Genomic DNA, 22,537 nt, shown 5'->3' with positions numbered 1-22,537 from the left:
CATCCAGGCTTGCTTCCTCATCTAGAAACTGGGACTATTACCTGCCTTTCTTGCCCATTTACAAGGGAGATCATGGATACGAAAAGGATTCCAAACATTTAGTGCGCTATACAAATACTGGCTTTCTTTTCCTGTGCTTGTGGAAAGGCGTGGGGCTTCCCCATGCACTCCTTATACACACACTCCTTATTCAGCTGTGGCCCAGGGTCTGGGGATGGGCTGAAATCTCAAAGGCAACAGAAGACAGTGGGGTGGGAATTTGCTGCTCTGCTCCCACTCCCAGGAGGGCTGAGCTTTAATACCTGTGCCTGGAGCAGTGCTTTGCCAATGAAGCACACAGGAGCCTGGGGACACAAGAAACAAGGTCTTTATTGGCGGCATCTCTGGGGAACCTGAGGCCCCAATGCCAGATCCATGCAGAATGTTCAACTGAGGTCTTTGGGGGCAGTGAAGGAATGTCAGATTTCCTGGTCTCCTCCCTCAGGCCCTCCCCTGCTGTTACCTCCAGCCTTGTAGCAGAACACACACACACTCTCTCTCTCTCTCAGTGTCCAGGAGCTCTCCCCTCCCCCACCAGCCAGGCCCTACCACGGCCTCTCCCAACTACAGGCCTGTCAACCCTGCTTCAGACCCTCTTGCTTCTTCTTCATCCTTTCTTGGGGGAAGGGACCCCGCCTGGCCTCTTTCCCAGGGGCCCAGCACTGGGACCTGGCCCTTTTGGGTTCAGTCACATTTCTGTCTCTAGGATTCAGACCCAAACAGCTGTGTTAATATCAAAGCCGGAGGGTGAGGATTCCAGGGCCTTGGGGCAGCTGGTGGAAGCATTCTCCCCTCTTCTGGGCTCCGAGGCACCTGGGAAGGGGCAATGTCCAGAGCCCTTGGAATGGCTCCGCTTCTTGACCTTCTGGGAGCGTCCAGCTCGGGGCTCAGAGGCCGTGGGTGTCACCCAGCCTGGTTTCTCCTTCAGCAGCCGGTCGCGGTCAGGCCTCACGCTACGTAAGAACTTCCTGAAGATATTTGCTGTCAGGGCGAACCTGCGGCCCAGCTCCCGAGGCTGGCGCCTCCCGCCTTTGGGCTCTCCCGCCTCCCCTGTCTCATCCTTCTCGCCACCCTTCTCCAGTTCTGGCAAGTCCAGCCAGTTGCCCACCAGGTCCGCAAAAACGTTGTCGCCTAACACCAGAGGCTGTCGATTCCGGCCCCGGGACATCAACGTGGAGGTCCAGTCATCGGGTTCCACCAGCTCTGGCCCCTGCTGGGCACAGCTCTGGGGCTCTGGCAGCGGTGTCCTGGGTGGGGTGGCCAGCTCCCTCCCACACACACTCCTATGTGACGGAAACTTGGCGCTGCTGGTGCTGCCAAGAGAAGCTTGGTTGGAGGGGGAGCAGGCCCCAGATCTGACAGGACCTCTGCCGCCCTCCCACTGAGGGGGCTCGAGCTGTGTCCGGGGGCTTTCAGGAGAACCTGGGGCAGGACCCCCTCCAGAGATCTCCAGCTGCTCCAGGGCCGTCTGCACCTGCAGGAGCTTCAGTTCTTGCAGCGCCCCCATCATACAGTTCATCTGATCCTGCAAGCCATCACCCACTTCCTTCATGGACATCTGCAGGGGAGAGAGCACAGGGCCCGTGAGCCAGGGGAAGGGTTGCTCCCCAAATATACACCTCCAGGGTCACTCCAGCCTGCCACTGACCCCGCCTCTGTATGGCTTAGATAGTGCAGATCAGGACTGGGAGAGGAGGGGTTTTAACACAGATATGGCTGGATTAAGGAAATAATATTAATGGCAGCTGACTTGCTAAGACAGGCGCTGTCCTAAGCTACATATAGATATACACATATGCATATGTATAAATTAATCAAAATTTAATCTCTCCAGCTACTCCATGAAAAATTAAAGTGTTAGTCGCTCAGTCATGTCCGACTCTTTGCGACCCCATGGCCTGTAGTCTGCCAGGATCCTCTGTCCATGTGATTCTCCGGGCAAGAATACTGGAGTGGGTTGCCATTTCCTCCTCCAGGGGAATCTTCCCAACCCAGGGATCGAACCCATGTCTCCCGCATTGAAGGCAGAGCTATCTTTTCAGTCTGAGCCATCAGGAAGCCCACTCTATGAGGTAGTGACTAATAAACTGTACCTATTTTACAGATGAGGAAACTGAGGCACATAAGTAACTTGCTCAAGATGACACAGATAGTAAGAGGTGGGGCCGAGATCAGTTTGAGGGTACAAAAACTTCTGTGTCCATCTGTGTCCTCTGTGTCTCTGCCTGCTTCTCTTGAGCCTCCACGAGAGGAGGATGACGATGACAATAACAGTTTGTGGGCAGTTACTGTGAACAGGACTTGAGCTTAGTATTCTGTGCACATCATCTCATTTCATCTTTATATAAGCCCTAGGAGGTTGGTATTATAATTCTCATGTTAACAGATGCATTAACCACAATGCAGCGTGAAGTAACTTGCCTAAGGTCACCCAGCTCATGTTACTGGGATTCAAACCCAGGACATCTTACTCCCAATGCTAGAGTCCTAACCACCAAGCACCATCTCAGGAGGGCTAGGCAGTGGAAGAGGGTTGAGAGGAACGTTTGGGGAAGAGGAGGAGCTGGGAGAGTAGGCCTGGGGTTTCATTTCACTGCTGTTCACATCTGGCTGGTTAGGAGAGAGATGAGGAGCTGGGAAGCTTCTGTTTGCTGAGACCCCTGCCCAGCTCTGGGGCTTCCCAGGTGGCACAGTGGTAAAGAACCTGGCTGCCAATGCAGGTGACAAGGGTTCAATCCCTGGGTCAAGAAGATCCCCTGAAGAAGGAATGGCAACCCACTCCAGTATTCTTGCCTGGAAAATTCCATGGACAGAGGAGCCTGGTGAGCTGCAGGACATGGGGTCACAAAGGGTTGGACACAACTAAGGAACCGAGCACGCACGCACGCTGCTCAGCTCTGCCCAGCCCTTCTCTCCCTTCCAAACACCTGTCCTCTCTCAGCTGCTCTCAGACTTGGCTCCTGCGCTCTTCCTGTCTTCTTGGCCCAATTGGCTACACTGCCCTCGCCAAGAGTGGGGACAGGGTCCCCAGCCCCGTTGTGGGTGTCTAAGGCCCGAGCCCCAGGTGCCAGCTGGAAGGGGCTGAGAGATGGACTTGGGTGAGGGCCCAGTTTGGAGGCTGGGCAGAGGATGTTGTGCCTGATAACATTCAGAAGGTTCCCGTCCCCAGGGCCCAAGCTGCCTTGGTCCTGCCAGCTCCCTCTCCAGATCTGCTCAAGTTACAACTGCAAACTTCATGTGAGGGGACCATCTGTTTCTTAAGCCCCCTGGAGACCTGCAGGGATCATCTTACCTCCCGGCCTTGTCCTGGCCTTGTCCTAAGGCACAGAGCTCAGCCCATGTGGTGCAGGGGTGGAGGGACTCAGAGGGAAGGTGCAGAGGCTCTGCAGCACTGTGCTGGCAGCTGACCCTCTTGGGCTTTGGGGTCAGACCCGCCCCTGCCAACTCTGGCTTTGGTAGGGGTTAGGGGCCCCAGCCGGGTTTCCCTGGTGGCCAGGCTCTCCAGAGCCAGCAGTGCTAACAGACAGTGGAGGACTGACTGTCCCTGAAGCCAAGGAGGCCTTGGCTGAGTAAAGAACTGCCCACACTCAGCACCTTGCCCAAGAAAGAGCAAGAAGTGGTGGTCGGGCCTGACAGCCTGGGGTCTGCCAGGCTGCTGGGCAAGCGTGCTGCATCTGAGTGGTGGCAGCAGCAGCTAGAGACACAGCCTGTGGTGTGGCCCCCATGTACAGGCAGCCTCTTGCTCTGTCTCCTGTGGCTGCCACCTTCCTGACTCCTTCCTTTTGGGGACAGCTTGGCCACAACTGGAAGACCCAGAGCAGAGTCAGGAGACTCAGCCTTGAACCAAACTCCTCAAGGTCCCTTCCTGGCAAACTGCTGCTCTGACTCTCCTATTTTTGTCCCCTCCCTTGTACACTCACCCCAACCTGGAGCCAGCTCCTGTCTCCAGATGTCGCACATCTGTCCTTCCACTCTCTGCAGTGCTGCAGGAGCCTCCTCGCTGGCCTTCTGGCCACCAAATCACAGACCTCCAACCCTCAGAAGCATAATCTGCTCCCATATACACCCCAAGCTCCTGTCAAAACCTCTTCTGTGACACTTAAAATGCTCACCCCTCTCAGACCCGCCCCAGCTCGTCTGTGCGTATAAGTGCGGCATCGTTCATGAAACATCCATTGAGCATCTACTTCTTGGGGGCAGAGACCAAGGTCTGCACATCACTGTGTTACCCCAGAACCCAGCCAGCACCTCTGCACTTGCTACATATCCATAAAATGAACACAGAGTACCCCTGAGTCACCCCTCCTAGATTGCTTGCTGCCCTCAGACTATCAGTCATTACCCAGGGAGAAAGAGTCAGGGATGCTTCTCAAGGCTTCATTTCACCAAGAGGCACGGAGTCGGAGCTCGCAGGCTTCCTTCCAGAAGGCTGAACACAGTCCAGATCAGAGGTGGTGGGAGGAATGAAATGACCCCATTCAATTTCTTCCAGTATGGAAAAATCCTTAAGAAATAACTCTGATATTTTGTACCTTTTTTTCCAGTGAGAATGAATGTGTGGGTAATGCATGAACTCAGGGCTGCCCATTAAAAAGAGGCCCCATTTAAGTAAATAAGAGCTGAAGTTACAGACTTATGGAAAACGATAGTGTCCTGGTTAAGATCTTGGGTGCTGGAGACAGATGGAACAAGGTTCAAATCCCAGCTCTGCCATGTAATCTGGGCCAGCTATTTAAAGTCTGTATTTTAATTTCCGCGTTCTTTAAAATGGGAATAAGAGCTCCTTCCTGGTCCAGCTTTGAACAGATGACATGATGTAATGTGTGTTTATGTGTGGCTATTTTCTTAGTTTAAGACTTCCTAAGAACTTCCGCACATTTCTTCCTCCGTGAACCTTAACACAAAGTAGTGACAGAATTCTGTTCATCTAACTGGCCCGATCAAGGAGAAACATCTTGTCCAGTCCCTTCTCCCACCCTGGCCCCACACAGAGGAAGGAGAGGGGAAGGAAAAGGAAGCCTCAGACCCCCCCCTGCCCACTGTCCAGCCGGATTCAGTCAGCTGGCCAGGGAGTGCTGACACTGGAGGGCAAGAGGCAGCTGTGAGCGGGCTGCGAATGGAAGAAGGAAGGCCAGGGGGCGTCGGGGAGGTCAGAGCATCCGCTGGGGCCTGACTGGGAGGCGAGCTGCCGTTCCCAGCAGCCCCAGGGGAGTGATGTCACCCAAGGAGAAAGAGCCAGAGGGCAGGCTGCTGTCTTCCCCAGAGCGTGGGACGTGATCAGATCCCAGGGTGTCTCTTGCCGAAGAGTGACAAGAGAGAGGGGTGTTGGGTGGCTGTAAAAGAAAGGGGCCGAGTCTGAGAGAATCCTGAGCTAGAAATGAACAGTAAGTCCCCATCTCCAGGCTGTGGGTGCTGAGCTCCTCTCTGGCCTCCCACTGCTGAATCACACCTGACTTCACCCCCAGGGCTCAGGCAGAGAAGTCACATGCATGTGTATACTCAGTCATGCCCAACTCTTGGTGACCCCTTGGACGGTAGCCTGCCAGGCTCCTCTGTCCATGGGATTCTCCAGACAAGAATACTGGAGTGGGTTGCCATTTCTTCCTCCAGGGGATCTTTCTGACCCAGGGATCAAACCTGGGTCTCTTGCGTCTCCTGCATTGGCGGGTGGATTCTTTACCACTGAGCCACCCTGGGAAGCCCTGAAAAAATTGCAAGAGGGTCTAATTAGTTCTGATTAGTGGGAATGGCTTGAGTGGGAATGACTCTAACAGTCACTATTCTCTTTCTCCACCCCAGCTCACACACACTCGTACATGTCTGTACACACGTGTATGCACACAAGCACAGGGGTAGCCTGCTCCCCCACCCAGCACAATACCCATGACAAGTGGATCCTGTGTGAATCCTTTCTGAGAAAGGTCTCACCACCTACTCACATCCACACCACCCCACAGTCCATCTCCCGCCCCCAGTACTTCCTCTAAAAATTTCTTTCTTGTCAAACTTTAGTCTCTCCCACTGCAGTCTAAACCGGCCCTGGCTTCCTCCCTGTGTCAGAGCTGGACGCCTGCGGGGCACCCCAGTGTGTGTAAGGAGCCCCATGCTGTCCTGTGGGGACCTGGCTGCTCCAGCTGACCGACTCGGTCACTCAACATGACGTGGACTCACCAACCTTTTGTACTTTGGTCTGAGTGTAAAATGATAACCCTTCACATGTGTGCAGCACTTGCTCTGTCTTCTACGTGACCGTGGCCACAATTACTAGGAGGTTGTCGAGGCAGGTGGAGTTATCCCCACCTAATGGATTAGGAAACTTGGGATCTGGGAGGTTTGTTTTCTCCCTCAGTGTTTGCCGGAACACAATTCCCTAGACTTTCTGTCAGGATTACATCATATCTATAAACGACCTAGGCTCCTATTTAATACTTTAATCTGTTCATGTGAATAAATGTTTTTATATGGAAATATATACGAAATGTATATCACTTTCCATAAATAGATGGTAACACTTTCTTTCTCTATTTAAAACTAAGTTTTTCAGCTGAGTATCTCCTGATATCTTGAGCACCTCCAGTGGAAACACTGATCCATAGACTGAGGTTCTGAGGTGGATTAGGGGGAGGACTGGGATGCCACGCCTGGCCTGAGCTTTCCATGTCATCATAATCCCTGAGTTTGCAGCCTCATGGGATCATTGTGAGAAGAAACCAGGACTGTCAGTGCAATGTGTGAGGGCAATTTTATCATCATACAGGGAGGAAGAGCATGAAGTCTTGGAGGGACTCCAAGACCCAATTCAGTTCATTTTCATGGAAGGCATCTCTTTACTGACTCATCTGAAAGGGGAAAAGAGGAACTGCCTGCCTGGGGCTGAAGGGGAAGATGCTGCTGGGAGGCCAAACCCCACCATCCCGGCCCTCCAGCCCTGAGCGCTCAATGGGGTAGTGTGGGGTCAGCTGTCCATGGACAGCTCCCCCCACCCCTTGGCACTTGCTGGGCCTTTTGTGGTGTGGGAGGATTGAGGATGGGAAAATGTGACACCAGCATCCTCGGCAACCTTCCCAAGCCCTCTCCTAGGCCCCTGACTGATCCCACAGCTGTGCCCTGCATCTATCCATCTCACGCCCTCTCTCAGCTCAGCCAGAATCCTTTGACACAGGCTCCAGCTTTGCCCATAGACCTGGCAGTGTGCCCTGCTTCGCTCCCCCCACCCCCATTACTCACAAGATCCCCACACAGTTCCTTTCAACCCCTCTGGAAGCTAGAAGGGGGTTCAGGGCCGGAAACGGGAAAGGCCCCACTTTTGCCAAGTGGCCCATTCTGCAGCTCAGTGAATAGGGACCTTCACAGCCCCCCGCTCTTGGCTGGAACTCTCAACAGGAAGGTAAAGCAGAAACTGTGCCAAGAGCTGGAGGAGGGACGGGTGTGAAATGCATGAGCCCACTTTCACAAATGAACAGTCTACTGGGGGGCCATGTGCCCGGGCAAGAGGCAGACAGACTGAGAGAGGAACCCAGTCTTGCCCCTGTAGGGAGCTCAGCTCCCAGCCTCACTTTTCCCCTGTCCAGCTTTAGCCCCTCTCCATTGCAGCCAATGAACCCAATTCTTTGGGCATCCAAGGAAACCCAAAAAGCTATCTTCCTTTTCTCCTTTCTGGTTTGGGTCTTCATACTCCACTGCGTGGACTCTTGTAGTAACCTTCTAACTTATCTTTCTGCCTCAATTTCCTCCGTCTCCTGCCATTTCCACCCCCTACCACCTCCTAGATCCCAGGGTACATCTCTAATCACTCTAATCATGCTGCTCTGTAACACATATGGCAAAGATCAGACTCTATAGCATGGCATTCAACCCCCCGACCCCCACCACCACTACCATAGTCTGCTCTCAACAGCTCTTTCAGCCCTGTTGCCATTATTTGTCTACATATACCCTATTTTCTAGCCAAACTCATGTGAGTCTTCAAATCTCCCCTCTAGACAGTCTTCAAACACCCCTATGCTTTCCATCTCTGCATCTTTTGGTCACATCACTTCATCCTCTGCCTGAAATGCTGTTTTTCTCCTATTCCTGTTCCTATTTATCCCTCAAGGTCTGATTCAAATGTCACCTCTTCCATGAAGCGTTTCCTGATCCACTAACTGGAGGGAGTCTCTCTCTCTCAGAGCACTGAATGCATGCCTCTCATCAAGCACGTATCCTCTATTTCTGTGCAAGAGATCTCCATGCATATGCTAGCTCTGAGTGTGAGATCTGCAGTCAGACTGGCTGGGTTTGTATCCTAGCTCTGCCACCTATTAGCCCTATACTGTGGCCAAGTCACTTCACCTCTCCATGTCTCATTTATTAAATGGGAATAACAGAACTACAACATCTCAGGGCTGCTCTGGCAACTGACATAATACATGAGCTATCTGGCATATCATATCAAAAATTGTGAATCAATATTAACAGTTAATAATTATATTAACAGTTAATAATGTTATTATTATCATTCCTATTAAACTGTAAGTTCTCAGAAGGCAAGATCAGTGTCTGTTTATATTTGTAGCCACAGTACTAGCGCCTGGCAAAGTGCTTTAAACATAGTATGAACTCAGTAAGCGTGTTCTGAGAATGAAAGACACACGCATACCAGTCTGATTAGTTCATCACTGTGAGTTTACCAAGTGCCTACAACTCATCAGGTACTGTGTTATATGCTAGGGACATACAGCTGGGGAGGCACCTCACAGTAGCTGTAATCTTCACAGTAGCTGTATGCAGTAGGTATATTGTTTTTATTTTTATTATTATTTTATCTTAATTCCTTGACCAGGGATTGAATGCACACCCACTGCAGTGGAAGCACAAAGTCTTAACCACTGGACCACAGAGAAGTCCCTAAAGTAGGTATTTTTTAAAAACAACATTTTACAGATGAGAAAGCCAAGGCACAGAGATGTCAAGTAATCTTCTAGGGTCACACAGAGCCAGGATTTGAGTTCAGTTGGACCTGGAGACCCCCAAACCCAGTGCTCCACACTCTTCCCACTGAGCACACCACCCCACATAGTCTAGTCCAAAGTCGTCTCACCCTAGCTCTAACCATCAAGGGTGATCACACTATGAGATCCTTTGCAGAAGCTGTTTTCTGCCTCAGGAAGTTTGCTCTTTTGCCCCAAGGGCTGAAGGCTGTTCCTAAATGTATCTCCTCTATCACCTTCTTATCTCCTCCTTATTCTGTCTTTATACTCTGGTCCTCCTCCAGTACCTCCTAAACTTGTGGCCGCTAGTGGCCAGACAACTGCCTTCTAGGAACAAGCTGTCCTAGAAGGACCTTCCTGGCCCGAGAGAAGTCTCCCTGCTGCTTCACCATGCCTTGGCTAGGACTGACATTCCAGAAGCTGACTCTATCAACTTCCTCCTCCTCCTCCAGGAAGCCTTCCCGGCCTGACTATACTTGACTCACCCATTATACACTCTATTTGCTCTTCTACACTGATCTGAACTCATGAGTGACACCCTGTGAGCATCTTATATCTGCTTCCTCTGTGTGCTTGTGTCTGCCCCATTTGTTGGACAGCCTCAAGGGAGCAGCGTATAAGGAACAGCTGGTCCCAAGGCCCATGTTCAGGCAGGGCCCCTCTTTGGCTGCTGGAGTGGGGAGAGATGTATTCCCTACTGAATAGTTACAGCCTGACCCTCTCGTCCTAATGAAGAAGTATGTCAGCTGCTGCTACTCTCCTGCTACATTTCAGCCCTGAAACCAGATCCCCATCCTCTTCCGAACAGGGGGAAAGGGCTAGTCCTCTAGACATCAACCTAACTAAGCCAGGATCCCCCAGTCCTCAGCCTCCCCCCACTGCTCACTTGTTACAATGCAAATTTTCTGCCTCAGAAAATTGGGAAATTCTGCTACTTCGGTTTTGCATGAACAGACTCTTCTTGTCTAGATCTTCCAGGCCAAGGGCAGGGCCAGGATGCAAGAGAGGAGCTCAGAACACCCTTGACAAACATAATTTCACAACTTATTCTTCATGTTTCCTTTTCCAGCAGCTTTAACCCACAGCATCTTCAGGATATAACGTTTCTTAAGGGGGATTTAATGGCATAAATAAATGAACGTAGAACTTGACTAGTATTATGTGAGTGCCATTCTTGGGCACACACCAAGTTAAGGCAAAGCCAAGCAACAGTCCCTCCTGGGTGGGAGGGGAAGATTCTGCCTGAGATGAACACACACACACACACTTTAAGCTTATCACACATACTAACTATAAGCCTTTCCCGCCCCATCACAGACCTTCCTAACCCAGCCACGAGCAAGCTGCATTGAATTCAAACCCCAAAATCCTTAGAGGAGCCAAAAAGCTGAGCCTGAGCTAACTCAGCTCCACTTTCTCCTTCACTCCCATTGGGAAAACAGAGGAACTGCGATTTGGCTCTGTTACCTAAGCCCTGGGCTGAGGCGTCAGGGAGTGAACAAGACTCTGATAGCTCTGCCTGTCACTCTACTTGGTCTCCTTTCTGGGCAAACTGGCACTGGGGAGGGGGCGGAACACCATGGGTGGAGGAGGGTGCAGAGCTCTCCCATCTGAGTGTCATTCTGGGCCCCAGGCCAGGCATTTGGCTTCCTCTCCAAGAGAGGCAAAGGCTGAAGCTGCTCAGACAAAGGGCCAAATGAAAGCTAATGGGGAGTTGGGTGCCTTCAGCCTCTCCCCTTCCTCCTCCTGGAGACTGGGGCTCAAGTCCTTGGCAGGAGAGGGTGCAAATCAAGACCTGGAGCTCAGCTCTGTTCAGATTCCTGTTGCCTCTTTTATTCTCCTGGCATCCACAGGCTGTCTTCTTCCCCTCACCACCTCCCACCTAGGGTGCTGTAAAAAATGCAAATCAGTGGGATTTTAAAATTCAAGCCCATGCCAGGAACACCCACAAACCCTCTATTAAGGCAGATCCTGAGGTGGGTGGTGTGGTCCCAGATTTCAAGCAAAAAAAAAAAGAGGATTCTGTTAGATTCTTTTCTTGACTTGAGTCTTGGACTTCAGACATCCTCTTGGTGACCTTGACCTTTCTCTCTGTTATTGGACAAATGAATGGGAAAAGTCAGAATTGTGTCATGTGTGGGCTGGGACCAGCCATCCCAAACTGACACAGAAATCATTAGAAAATGAGCATGGGAAGGGACATGATGGAGACTCTTCTGTCCCTCATCTAAGAAGCAATCCTCTGGGTAAAGTTCCCATCCGAGTGTCACCACAAAAAGGGCTTCAGGAAGAAGTCCCAGAGAAATGACCACTGACCTGAGAAGGCAGGCTTGGAGTGGGACAGACAGAAAGAGTGCCTGGGCCACTTGACCATGAAGAATCAAAAGGGACACCTGCTGCTATAAGCTCCCCCTCCTCCCCAAGCTGGCCCCTGATACAACTGCCAAGTTCCCTCCTCAGTGCGAAGAGTGGAGAGTGGGAGAGGCTGTCCTGGACTCTGAAGAGCCACGGGCTGACACTTTCTAGATCCAGGTCTGTGGTCGTGAGTCTGGATGCCCCTGGCTCTGAAGAGTAAGAAGAAAAGGGACGAGAGAAAAGTGAGACCGAAAAAAGGTCGACTCCAAGAGTAACAGACTAAAAAGGACAAAAAGAGACGGAGGCAAAGCCCCAGGGGAGCCTGGTTGACCGGGATGGGCGTGGGGGCCCAGATGCGGGGACGTCCGTGTATCTATCTGAATTCTGGTGGTGGAAAGAACAAGAGAGGTGGCAGGTGTGAGGGGGTGGGATAGAAAGTCGGTGAGAAGCAACATGCCGCCCCACAACGGAGTTTCAGCGGGGCGCCCCTCTCCCCACTTGCGCGATTTCCATCCCCGCTCCCCACTCCTCCAGACGGTGCCACTTCTCCCAGCCCCCGCAGCCCGTCCTCTGCACTCTCGCTCCGCACTCCCCAAGCCCAGACCTGACATCTGGCGGGGCCTCCGCTCTCCCGCTCGCGAGCTGCCAGGCGGCGCCCCTCCTCCCGCGCCGGGCCCTCCCCCGCGGGTCCAGCTGCCAGCCCCCTCCCCGCTGGCAGGCAAGCCCAGGCAGACAGCCGGCCGGGCCTGCCCCCGCAGCCGCGCCAGCCCAGCCAAGCCCGGCCGCCAGGGCTGGGGGGTGGGGGTGGGGGCGGCGGTGCCAGCTCCCCTCGAGCAAACCAGTCCCCGGCCGACCTCCTGCCCCGGACAGGGTTGGGGCCGCGCACCCTCCTCCCGGCTCCCCGCGGCCCCGTGCGGCTCCCGCAGCCCGGCATCCGCGTCCCGGATGCGTCCTCTTTGCTCCCTCGGGATCTCAGGACGCACTTCGGTCGGGGCTGGCTTGGCTCTCGGTCCCTCTCACTGGTTCCTGACTGCCTCCCTCTCACACAAGTTCGCTCGCGGCCCTTTTCCCTCAGGACAGGTCATGTCCTCCGCTTGCTAGCCGCGTCCCCTCCTCTCCTCTCCGGACCTCCTCCGCCCCAGCCAGGTAGGTACCCGTCGGGGCGGAGCAGCCTTCCCGCACCCCGGCGCCCGCTCCGCTCTTACCAGCTCCTGTTTGAGGCGGCGTAAATAGCAGTCCATTTCCCTACTCTTCTACCTCATGCGCCCATTGGCCGGGCTCGGCTCCACGAGAGAGTCCCGGGGTGGGATCACTGGTCTCACTGAACCCGCGCTCCCGACAACCTGCGCTCCGCGCCTCTCACAGCGCTGAGCGAAGGATCTGCTCCCAGGTCTGGACTTGGAGCCACTTCCCCTCCGCTAGCTGCGCGCGGTCCGTGCTGGGGGCGGAGGGAAAAGTGGGACAGCCTATGAGAACTCAGGGGGACGCCTTCAGCCAATGAGGAGAGCGCACAGGGGGCGCGGGCTGGGCGACCGTGGGTGGACCCTGGGGCGGGTGTGTGCACACAGCGGAGACCTCCGCTCCTGGGGGCCTAGGCTAGCACAGGCGACGCCTACCTGGCCCCTGGCCGGCGCGGCGGAGGAGGGTATCGTCACGCCAGACTGTACCGACGTCCGCAGCAAATTACATGACCCTCCCCCCGACAGAGATGCCCCGTCTTAGGGATGGGCACTGGGTACCAGTCTCGGAAGAAGCTGAGTGCCTCAGTGTCAACCCAGTTTCCCAAACTCTGATCAGAAAAGGAACACCCTCCACCCCAAATGCTACTCGGCAGCTCTTTTCTAAACTGTTCAAAAAAGTGGACTTGGGAAGAGTGGGCCTACCTGACTTCCTAGCGTAGGGTCCTCCCCGTCCACTCATCACCCCGGTAGCGGAGGAGCCGCCGCTCGGTCCATTCACGTATTTAACACGAAGCAAAGGAGGCTCTACCTAGTACTCCGGATAGGGCTGGAGGTCTGCGTGCGGATAGCAGGCTCTCTAGCCTTAAGAACGAACATGGGGCGGCGGGACGGAATGGAATAAGCAAACAGGTTTAAAAAAAAACAAACACATAGGCACTGCGATTTCAGGTAATGATTCTTTATGAAAACATAAAATAGGGTCATGGGATAGGGGCTGCTTTCAATAGGGTGGGCAGGGGTGGAGGAGCAAGCCTTGCTCTCCCCCAGTTATCCTAATTCTTGCTCTGGCCACTTGCGAAGCTCTCTGTTAAGTCGGAGAAGGCAGAGGAAAGTCAAAGATGCGGAGGTGTGCGAGCTCCAGCCAGGCCCTGGGCGGTAGAGGTGCCGCAGATGAATCGGAGAAGGGCCCGCAGGCCGACCCGGGCGCTCATCCCAGCTGAACCCAGGACCCCCAACACTAGGCTCCGTGAGTGTTGGGGCTGCGGTTCCCACCCTGTGCCCAGACACCGTGCCACCTGGCCTGGCCCGGATCTGGATGGAGAGGGGGGCGGGGGGGCGTGTTGCAGGGCACGAGAGTAATTAGCTCAATTAGAGACGTGTTGTTTCAAGGTAATTAACGCGGAAAGTTTGCCCCAGGCAGAATGTAGGAGTCTCCGAGTGAGACAATCGTGTGAAGACGCGAGAAAGGGAGCAAAAAGAGAAGGCACAAGCTTCAGCCATTCCGATCCGTGCCAGCAAAGAGCACCACTTCTGCTTTCTATGGAGAGGTGAGAGCGAAAGAGGACAGAGGTTAGCCAGGAACATCTTTAGAAGTGAAGACTGCGGAGTCCAGTGGGATGGCCTCCACTTAACCCCGGGTTCTCAGTTACAGTGGACCTTATCTAGGGTTCTCAGCCTAGCCCCGAGTGCCCCCTTTGGATGAAGCTGGGCGGCGGTAGCCGCTGGCTAGAGAAAAGGAAGAAGAGGAACAGGCGGGTCAAAACCCGGTCCGAAGCCTGTGTCTCGGTGGCATCGCCAAGCTCAGATGCCTGCGCTCCCTTCACGGTCTCTACCCAGAATCCCGCGGGGGTCTGAGAAGCCGACCGCCGCGGGATGGAGCTGAGAATCTGCTGCCGCATTTCTAACATCGGCTGGGAGAGTCCCGAAAATACATTTCCTTCCGCTCTCCCAGGTCGGCCACAGCCAGCAGCCAGAATGGCCCGGCTGGTCCACTCAGCGTCGCAGCGCCCGCTTCGGCTTCTTTGCAATTGTGAGTCGAGATCCCCAAGGGGCTCCTTTGGAAAGGACCCGAGGAGAGTTCAGAGCGGGAGCCACCTCCACGGACAGAGCTGAGTACTCCAGCCCAACTGAGCTGGTTCTGAAGTTGAATCCACTGGGACTGCGCATTAACATTTAGTCCAAGGGGGAAGCTTTATGCGGGGGAGGGCGGGGAGGGGGGAGAAACACCACAAAACGGTTCGCCAACCCAGAGGGGTGTGCTTTGCTTTCCAGCACCCAACACAGCGGCAAACTATAGGAGGCATGGAGTTTATGCGTAGTGGTTGAAATAGTCTTGAGAATCAAGGTTCAGATCTGATTTTTCTCCATCCCCATGACTTCATGGATTGGAATCCTCTTGGAAGTTAGTAGGAGGGTGGCTATGGTTAAAACTCCAAGAGATGCAGGCTAATCTTTTGGCAAGAATTCAGGACTGGGTAATTAGGCCTTCTAGACTATGGACATGAACTTGGGCAAACTTCTGGAGATGGTGAGGGACAGGGAGGCCTGGTGCTGCAGTCCAAGGGGTCGCAAAGAGTCGGACACGACTGGGCGACTATACAACAACAAACTGTTGACAACACAGTATGATCTTGAACAAATGCTTTCCTTTGACTAGCCTCAGTTTCCCTTGCTTATAGTTTAAACACAAGAATTTAAAACTTTTACATTCCTTACAAAACTCTATTTTGATAATCTGTGAAGTGGTCAGGGCAAGAGGAATCCTTCTTAGAGATGAAGAATATATTGTTAGCACATCCAAAGATTGCACACCACCCACTTTTAAGGTCAAAGCTATGGCAAGAAAAAAAAAATGATGACCATAATCTCACTGCAGTGCTCAGAAGAGGAGCTGCAGACAAGTCAGAAGTGCTAGTACTGTGGTTCCTACAGGATTCTGGAGGACAATCACTGTCAAGCTCTGGAGTGCTTTTATGATCCCGGTACATTGCAGCTTTCTTGCTCCCCTGTCCCTGAGAAGAACAACATTACACCAGAGTGCAGGGCTGTGTCTGTCTTACCTGATTTCTGAAATGATAGATCTGTCACCTGAGCAGAGCAGGAGATAGGAATAGGAAAAAGCACTGCCCTCCACTTTTCTTCTTCTTTTTCCTCCTAAGTAGTAGAGAATAAAGCCTGTTGCCATGGTTGTGTAAACAGAGATAAATATTCCTGAGCTGAGGATGGGGGTGGGGGATAGGGGACATGATTCATTTTTGTTGAAGAAGAATCAAATGGTTCAGCCTCCTCCCTCCAGCCCCCCAAAACTCAGCCTGGGGGGGAAGGTGAGATTACCTCATTTGAAAATAAAGAATAAATCAAAGGTGTTGAGATTGGATGTGAAGGTACTTTCTCAAAGCCTTCCAGAGCTGGGGTGAAACCCTCAGAAGGTATCTCAGTTTTGCCCCCTGCTGGTGGGGATAAGTGCTTTTCTTGAGGGAGCGAGTTGCAGCTCCTGGAGACAGTTCCTAAGGGTGTAAAAAACTCCTGTGGTTTGCCCAGCCTCTCAGGGAAGGGGGTCCCCTCTGCCCCACTGCCAGAGCCTGAAGGTCCTGGCACTGATGACTGAACTCAAAGGGATAGGCAGAACCTGTTGTGTCCCAACAGAGCTCAGATCCTAAACTAAACAATGGAAACACTGCCATTCTTCTGGCTCCAGATCCTACGGTCCCCACCTGGACGTCTCCACCCACCAAGTCCTAGCCTGCTCTGGATGAGGCACTGCCGAGTGAGGCTGTGCCTATCTCATCTCCACTGGCAACAGAAGAGCCAGGGAGCTCATCTTGATGTGAGGAAAGAGATATGTGGCCACACGCAGTCTAGAAACCTCATTATGACATCACCCTCCCAAGGGTGGGGTCCATGTCCCCATTGCGTTCATGCCTCCACCCCTTGTGGCTGCGAACACCATTATCCCAATCCCCCTCGCTGCTCTCCCCATGCCTCCTGAGCATCAACAGGAAAGGCTGACCCTAGAGATAAACATGTGCTGTTGGAATGTGTTCAGATATCACTGCGGAACTGTTTCTCTCCAGTCAGAGGACCTCTCCTGGCAGGCAGGCCCAGAGGTGCTGAGCAGAGACTGTGTGTCTGGTGTGAACGCTCGGATGGTGGGGGAGGAACTGGACAGAGGCCTAACTCTTCTTAAAATAATCTCTCAGTTTTCATGACATCTTCCTCTGTCCACCTTAGACAGAAGCCTCTTCAATTCCAACTCCAGGGGAGACAGCAGAGAGACGAAGTGGCCTGTATCTTGGGAGCTCTCTAGGTTCCAAAAGAAAGATTCACTTTGGGATTTAAGTAAAAACTCTTTTGACTGGGTGACGGAATCAAAGACTCTAGTCATAAGGAGCTCCTTAGCGTTTAGTGTCTTCAAACATAGAGCATCATTCTCCCTGCTTACAGACAGAGCAACTGAGGCCCAAAGAAATTCATCTTTACGGTGATATAATAAAGTCTCCCTGTTTCCAAGGTAATCTTTTCCTACTGCCCTCCTCTGCAGAAAGCAGGAGACAAGTGGATTACTGGGATGATGAGCCACTGAAGGAGTGAGTCCTGGTACTTCCCCATCTGCAGAAAAGCCATCACTCTTACACAGAGTGCTAACTTAGATGCCACTCCCACAACCATCACTTCTTTACAAATTCCCTGGGCTCTGAGACCATGTTCTCAGTTTTACAGGCACTGAAATTTTGAGGGAGGGACACAGGAAGGTGTTGTAGGAAGCAGTAGTGGGATAGTAGTTTGAGAAAACTCCCATGAATGAATGGACTATGTCACCTGAACAATTCAGAAGTAATTGTAAGTGCAAAATTAGACTAGTCTGAATACTGAGCAATTAGTCAATGGGCTACTCCCCACCCCTATTTGGAATTATTTGCAGTTATGGGCCTGTGCTTATGGTGCCTAAGCGATGGTCTCATTTCTGCGGGGAAGTAAACATTTCCATTTTGCAAACATTGGCTGGAAAAGCAAATATTTTTCAACTGCAAAGAACACCTGAAGAATGTCAGGGCAGAGCGAAGGGAAGTACTTTTGGAATTTGTGCAAACTAATGCTGGTTGATGCAAACTGGGAAGGAAAGTGACCAGCTCCTTGCACTCTCTGGGGGATATTCTGACATGTCTGACTCCCTGGAGGCCCAGCACTGACTTCCCTATAACCTCATATGGCCTGCAACTCAGGGGGAAAGCTCTTTTATTACACACGACTTGGCCCTCTCCACCAGTTTCTGGAAGCTATAAGCAAGGACCAGGCATTGGCCCCTTGCCAGGGGGAGATTTGTCAGCAAGAGAGAAAGAAGTCTACTGGCTTCTCCCCCTGAGGCCATGGAGTGAGGAGAAGAAGAGGTCATGTTTCAGGTTTGGCTTACTGAGCATTTGCTTCCACCAGGCTGGCTCCTAAGCCTCTCCTTGGTCTTTTGCAGGTGCTGGAGAACTGTCTTCACCCTGACCAGACATCAGCCTGGGGGTCCAGTTGAAATTTCAGCCTTGAGATCCTGAGGGGAACCAGTGCCAAAGGTGACAGCTGCTTCTGTGAGGGGTTCTGCTTGGCCAGAGAGGCTGGGCCATCTCCCAGGGGGTTCATAGGGATGCGAGTGGGGTGGGCAGGGACTCAGTCTGTACCAAGAGACAGCCTCTAGTTCCCAAAGTGGAAAGGCAATGAGGCCAAGAAACACTGCCGTCATTTAACAAATGAAGATGCAAATGGAAGAACAGGAGCTGAACATGCAAAGGAGTTTGGGTTTTTTTTTATTGCCCTCCCTCCTCCCTGCATTTGGACAGGTTTTCTTTGCTCTGATTATTCCTCATGAATCATCATCCATAGAAAGTGACTGAGGCAATGGAGAGTGAATAATGAATCCCCTAAATGGTCTTTTGTGTCTCTGCCTGGAGGGTTTTGGAAATAACTTGCATGTTAATCTCTCTGACTTAGAATCATAGAATTTGGGAGCTGAAAAGGATCTTATAGATAATCAGAGAATTGTGACCTTGTGGAAAGACCCGAAATCAAGCTCTATGGGTCTGAACCTCCAGTCTATCACTAAAAATAGAGCTAGCTACCATTTGTTGAAGGCTTTCCTTGTGTCAGGCACTCATCTGTTCTTCCCAAGCCCTCGGAAGCAGGACTCCTATTGCTCCATTCTGCAGATGGGGAAGGGGATGGGGAGCCAGAACTCCCCTCAGGTCACGCAGAGGCTCTGGCTTCAGTTTAGAACCCATGCTCTCTTGTCACTCCACTGCCTCACTGTGTGGCCTCAGACAAGTAATTTAACCTCTTTCGGTCTCAGTTTTCTCCTCTGTGACCTCTAAAGTTTGAGAGTCTGCATTTCCCACACAAGCATGTGGTTTTACAAACCAGGAGAGCGCAGCACAGAAATGTTGAGTGATTTGCCCTGGGTCACCCAGCTTGCTGATATCAAAAATCAGCATGGGAACCCAGATCCTGTGATCTTCCCTCTTCTTCCTCTCCTCTCCCCACCCCACCCAAGACCTCTTTTCCTTCCATAACACTTTGGCAGGTATCTTTAGAGGAATCCAACTCCTTGCCTTGGAGATCTATGATTTCAGATGGATAGGTTGGAGGTGTTGGGTTTGGATGTGGCCAGTCACAATACCAATGATGAACTCAGGAGGCTGGTGATTATTTGTTGGAGTACCTTTGACCTATCTGCCCACCTACTCTTCACTATCTTTTTCAGGTCAAGAATGGTGATGAAAATAATGTGATAACCATGAGGGAAGAGCACAGTGAGGCCATATCTGGTGTGGCTCATACACACTCTCCCCTAGTGGATACTATTTCCAGTTGTCTGTCCTTGTCAAGTAAATGGTACCACCCTCTCTCTCCTCTAGTTTCCTTTATGGTGGCAGTGGTTGAAAGTCTGCTCCTCTCTCCCCTTCCCTCTGTCCTTTGTTCTCCCTGTCCCAGGTTCTGATCATTAACTGGTGTGTGTTGAGTCTGCTTTGGAGGAGGTAGGGATCCACGGCATCTATGGTAATCACTATGCACCATCTTTGCCAGCATCCCCATCCCAGTGTCTTCCCAACTGAAAATAGATTGGAGAGGGGCGCAGGTGTCAATAAACAAATCATTGGGGTGCATCGGAAGTGAGAATAAGGACATCCTGGCTGAGGCATTACTTGGTTCGCAATGGCACTGGGTACCCATGCATGTACGTGAGTGTGTGTGTGGCTCACACACTCGGAAATGAGCTCTCACCCACTGGTGAGTGGAAAATTAGCTTTGGCAGGTGAGGAACTGGGTGACAGTTGAAGCCAGCAGGGTATCAGTGTTATCTGTCTCCTCTTGCTGTGTGCTAGTGTTGCTAACATTATATTTCCCACTCCCCACCCCCCAACTAGTAATTAGGGTGGAATGGAAGTGACTCAGAAGGGCTTGGGCTGGTGGAAGAGTGATATGAGCACCTTAGGATGGCCTGGTGACCTTTGAAAGCCAGCTGTGTGCTTTGCAGGTGGGCTGCACCAAGCCAGGTGGAGACTGGCATTTTCCTGATGGCCCATGAAGCAAGCTGTGTGGTTTACGTTTCTCTGGTGGGTGGGAGAAGAGCTGGTGATCCAGGAACTGAGTCCTGGGAAATTCTGCCATATGGCGTATGTTGGGGGCGAGCAGGCCAGGACGGGCAGGAGGGAGACCTGGGGTCCTTGGACTGTCTCTGCCTACAAGTTGGCTCTGTAATCCCCCTCAGCCTCAGTTTCTCTGGCTACAAAGTGAGGAAAATAATCTCACTCTGTCTGCTTGTTGTGCAGATAAAGTGGGTAGAAGCCCTTTGAAATGTCAAGAACACCGTTCCAAATGTGAGGCCTGACTGCCAAGGGAATTCGCAGAGCCTCCTGGGAGGCAGCAGTCTGCCGGTGCGTCACTTTCGCAGCTTGTGCTCAAACAGGTACTTCAGCCTCTCACATCCATAAATCTCATCTCCTATCTATAGTCAGCAATTAAGGGAAAGGACAGGCCTTGCTCTGCTACCATCTGATGTTCTTCCCAGACCTGGCCTCCCCTGCCCCCACCAGAGGCAATGATTCCCCTGCTCTCCCTCATCTGCTCCTGGCCTGTCAGTTTAATTTAACAATGTTGCAGGAGAGGTTTGATTTAATCAAACCAGTTGCTGTATCCAGTCTGCTCAGAGGTCCCTCAGTGTCACCACTGAGGCTCAGATTAGACGGTGACAATTACTTCTTCTTCCCTGGTTATGGCCTCCCCCTCCCTTTCTCTCCCTGGGGAGGACAAGGAGGCAGATCAGTCTCCTGGGACCTAAGAATAGATTCGGGAGGATCAAAGGAGGGAAGCCGACTGGCCTCAGAGAGCCCCTCTCCTGCCTTACATGTCCTTGTTTAAGGCTGAGCAACAGCCCGAGGGATGGGTGGGGAGCAGAGAATGTGAGCGGAGCAGCTTGGAAAGGCTCAGGGCTGCCTGAGGACAGAGCTGAGCCATCCTCAGTGCCATCAAGGATGGCCTTGGAGATAAAACCAAGCTCCCTTATTGTCAAGCAACTGGATGGAGGGCAGGCCGAAGAGATAAGGTACGCTCTGCACACTCCAGACCACAAGAATTTATTTCCAGTTTCTCAGCCTGGATTCTGGGGTCTCCGGAGCTGGGAAACAACAATAAAAAAGGTGAGGCTCCATCCATCTGAGTTTTTGTGACTCTGTCCTTGGCATGAAGGCAGCAGCGACAGGAGGAGGCTGTGTGGACATGGGGTACCTGTGGTGTGTAGGGGTGTGTTGTGTACCTAAGTGTCTGTGGCTGGGGAGTCAGGCAGGGGGGCTCTGGTGCAAATAGTTCAGGTTTAGAGAGTTTAGAATTCTGGAACAAATCTCTCTTGCCACTTAACTCTTGCCTTTCCCTCCTTCTCCAGGAAGCAGGTGCTCAGCACCTCTTGCTCTCTTGAGCAGCTCATTGAAGAGAAACAAAGGCGCCTCAAAGGGGACCTCTCTTGGGGGTGATGAAAATCTTTTTTCCCTTCTGCTCATTTGTGTCACATTCTTCCATCGGGCCAGGCGACTGACAGGTGTACCCCTCCCCGGGTCCTTTTCGGAGTCCCTTCCCTGCCGTTTGTGTCTCACCCAGATATCCAGCAGACGCCACCTTTACAGGAGCTGAATATGATTAGCAGAAACCCTTCCTGACAGCTTCAAAGAGAAGCCCTTAAATGCATATTCTATTGGGTGCATCTCATTCCTGCTGACAGTCACTTTATCAATTAAATTCCACCTTCCCAGTCTTCAGAGACGCCACCAACCTCCCTACCTAATAAATCACAGACCCCAGTTATTGTTAAACATCCCATCAGTCTCTAATAAACCCCTTGCCAACAAGGGCAGGTTATTTATTATGCTGCCTGGACAAGAATGAATTGGTCCCCGTTCTCAGAAGAGCAAACGTGATGCCTTTCTCCCTGAAGACTGAGGCTGTGGTATTAAATGGGGCAATTCATCAATATGGGCCTTGAGCAGAGGGGAGTCTGGTCTAGAGAGAGAGAGAGAGAGAGAGAGAAAGAGAGAGGTTGGCCTGGAGTCCTTTACTGAAAGCCAGTGAGTCCCCATGGTGAGAGGTGGCTGTGAAGAGAGTGGGAACCTGGGCCTTTGCTGCTTCTCCCGTGCTCCTCATACCTGTCTGAAAATACTAAGGATATGGTCACCCCACAAGCCAAGGGGCACATGTGAAAATAGTTATTCTCCATGTCAAAAGTTCACTACAGAGGATCCAACAAGGTCATGAAACAAAAATTCTGTCCAGAAGGCCAGATATTGTTACTTAATAAACTTGACATAACTTAAGCTTGTGGATGGTACTAGTCCACTGAGTAGATGAACTGAAAAATACAGGAGGAAAGGTTCCCTTTGCCTGGAAGAGAGAACCAGAAAATACGTGCTCAGTCACTGTGGGCTAAGCAGCACACAGGTAAGCACTGACACTCAGAAAGTGGTGTTT

At 52.1% G+C, this 22,537-nt stretch overlaps 1 protein-coding gene and 1 long non-coding RNA gene across 14 annotated transcripts; one reads left to right on the top strand and one right to left on the bottom strand.

Annotated features, from left to right (window-relative positions):
- Nucleotides 1-349: 349 nt before the first annotated feature.
- Nucleotides 350-16,372, bottom strand: INKA2 (inka box actin regulator 2). 13 transcript variants are annotated; one of them, XM_081492707.1, is made up of 5 exons: nucleotides 16,258-16,372; nucleotides 15,878-16,037; nucleotides 15,604-15,697; nucleotides 4,382-5,741; nucleotides 350-1,597 (listed from the first exon to the last, which is right to left on the bottom strand). In XM_081492707.1, the coding sequence occupies exon 5, from the start codon at nucleotides 1,595-1,597 to the stop codon at nucleotides 749-751; it is 849 nt and encodes a 282-aa protein (XP_081348833.1). In that variant the 5' UTR covers nucleotides 4,382-5,741; nucleotides 15,604-15,697; nucleotides 15,878-16,037; nucleotides 16,258-16,372; the 3' UTR covers nucleotides 350-748. The 13 variants fall into 13 exon arrangements, 11 of the variants coding, with proteins under 11 accessions (XP_081348833.1, XP_081348828.1, XP_081348827.1 ...); XM_081492702.1 differs by having other exon boundaries at nucleotides 3,960-5,741; nucleotides 15,878-16,050; nucleotides 16,276-16,372; XM_081492701.1 differs by having other exon boundaries at nucleotides 3,960-5,741; nucleotides 15,878-16,372.
- A 74-nt stretch (nucleotides 16,373-16,446) lies between these two features.
- LOC145506991 (uncharacterized) lies at nucleotides 16,447-21,228 on the top strand. The gene is made up of 4 exons (XR_014054493.1): nucleotides 16,447-16,650; nucleotides 18,009-18,102; nucleotides 19,284-20,489; nucleotides 21,167-21,228. It is a non-coding gene; the product is annotated as an uncharacterized LOC145506991 (long non-coding RNA).
- Nucleotides 21,229-22,537: the final 1,309 nt, after the last annotated feature.

Source organism: Giraffa tippelskirchi, chromosome 5 (assembly GCF_054371585.1).
Source record: "Giraffa tippelskirchi isolate mGirTip1 chromosome 5, T2T-mGirTip1v1.2.pri, whole genome shotgun sequence".
NCBI lineage: Eukaryota > Metazoa > Chordata > Mammalia > Artiodactyla > Giraffidae > Giraffa > Giraffa tippelskirchi.
Note: the sequence above shows the minus strand (reverse complement) of the source record. Positions and strands in the feature narration are given on the sequence as shown.

Bases quoted from the DNA above. Each gene is read 5' to 3' on its own strand.
- INKA2 (XM_081492700.1), bottom strand. From the start codon at position 12,604: ATGGACTGCTATTTACGCCGCCTCAAACAGGAGCTG. The intron at 1,598-12,568 runs GTAAGAGCGGAG...TCTCCCCTGCAG, and splicing joins GCCGCCTCAAACAGGAGCTG to ATGTCCATGAAGGAAGTGGG.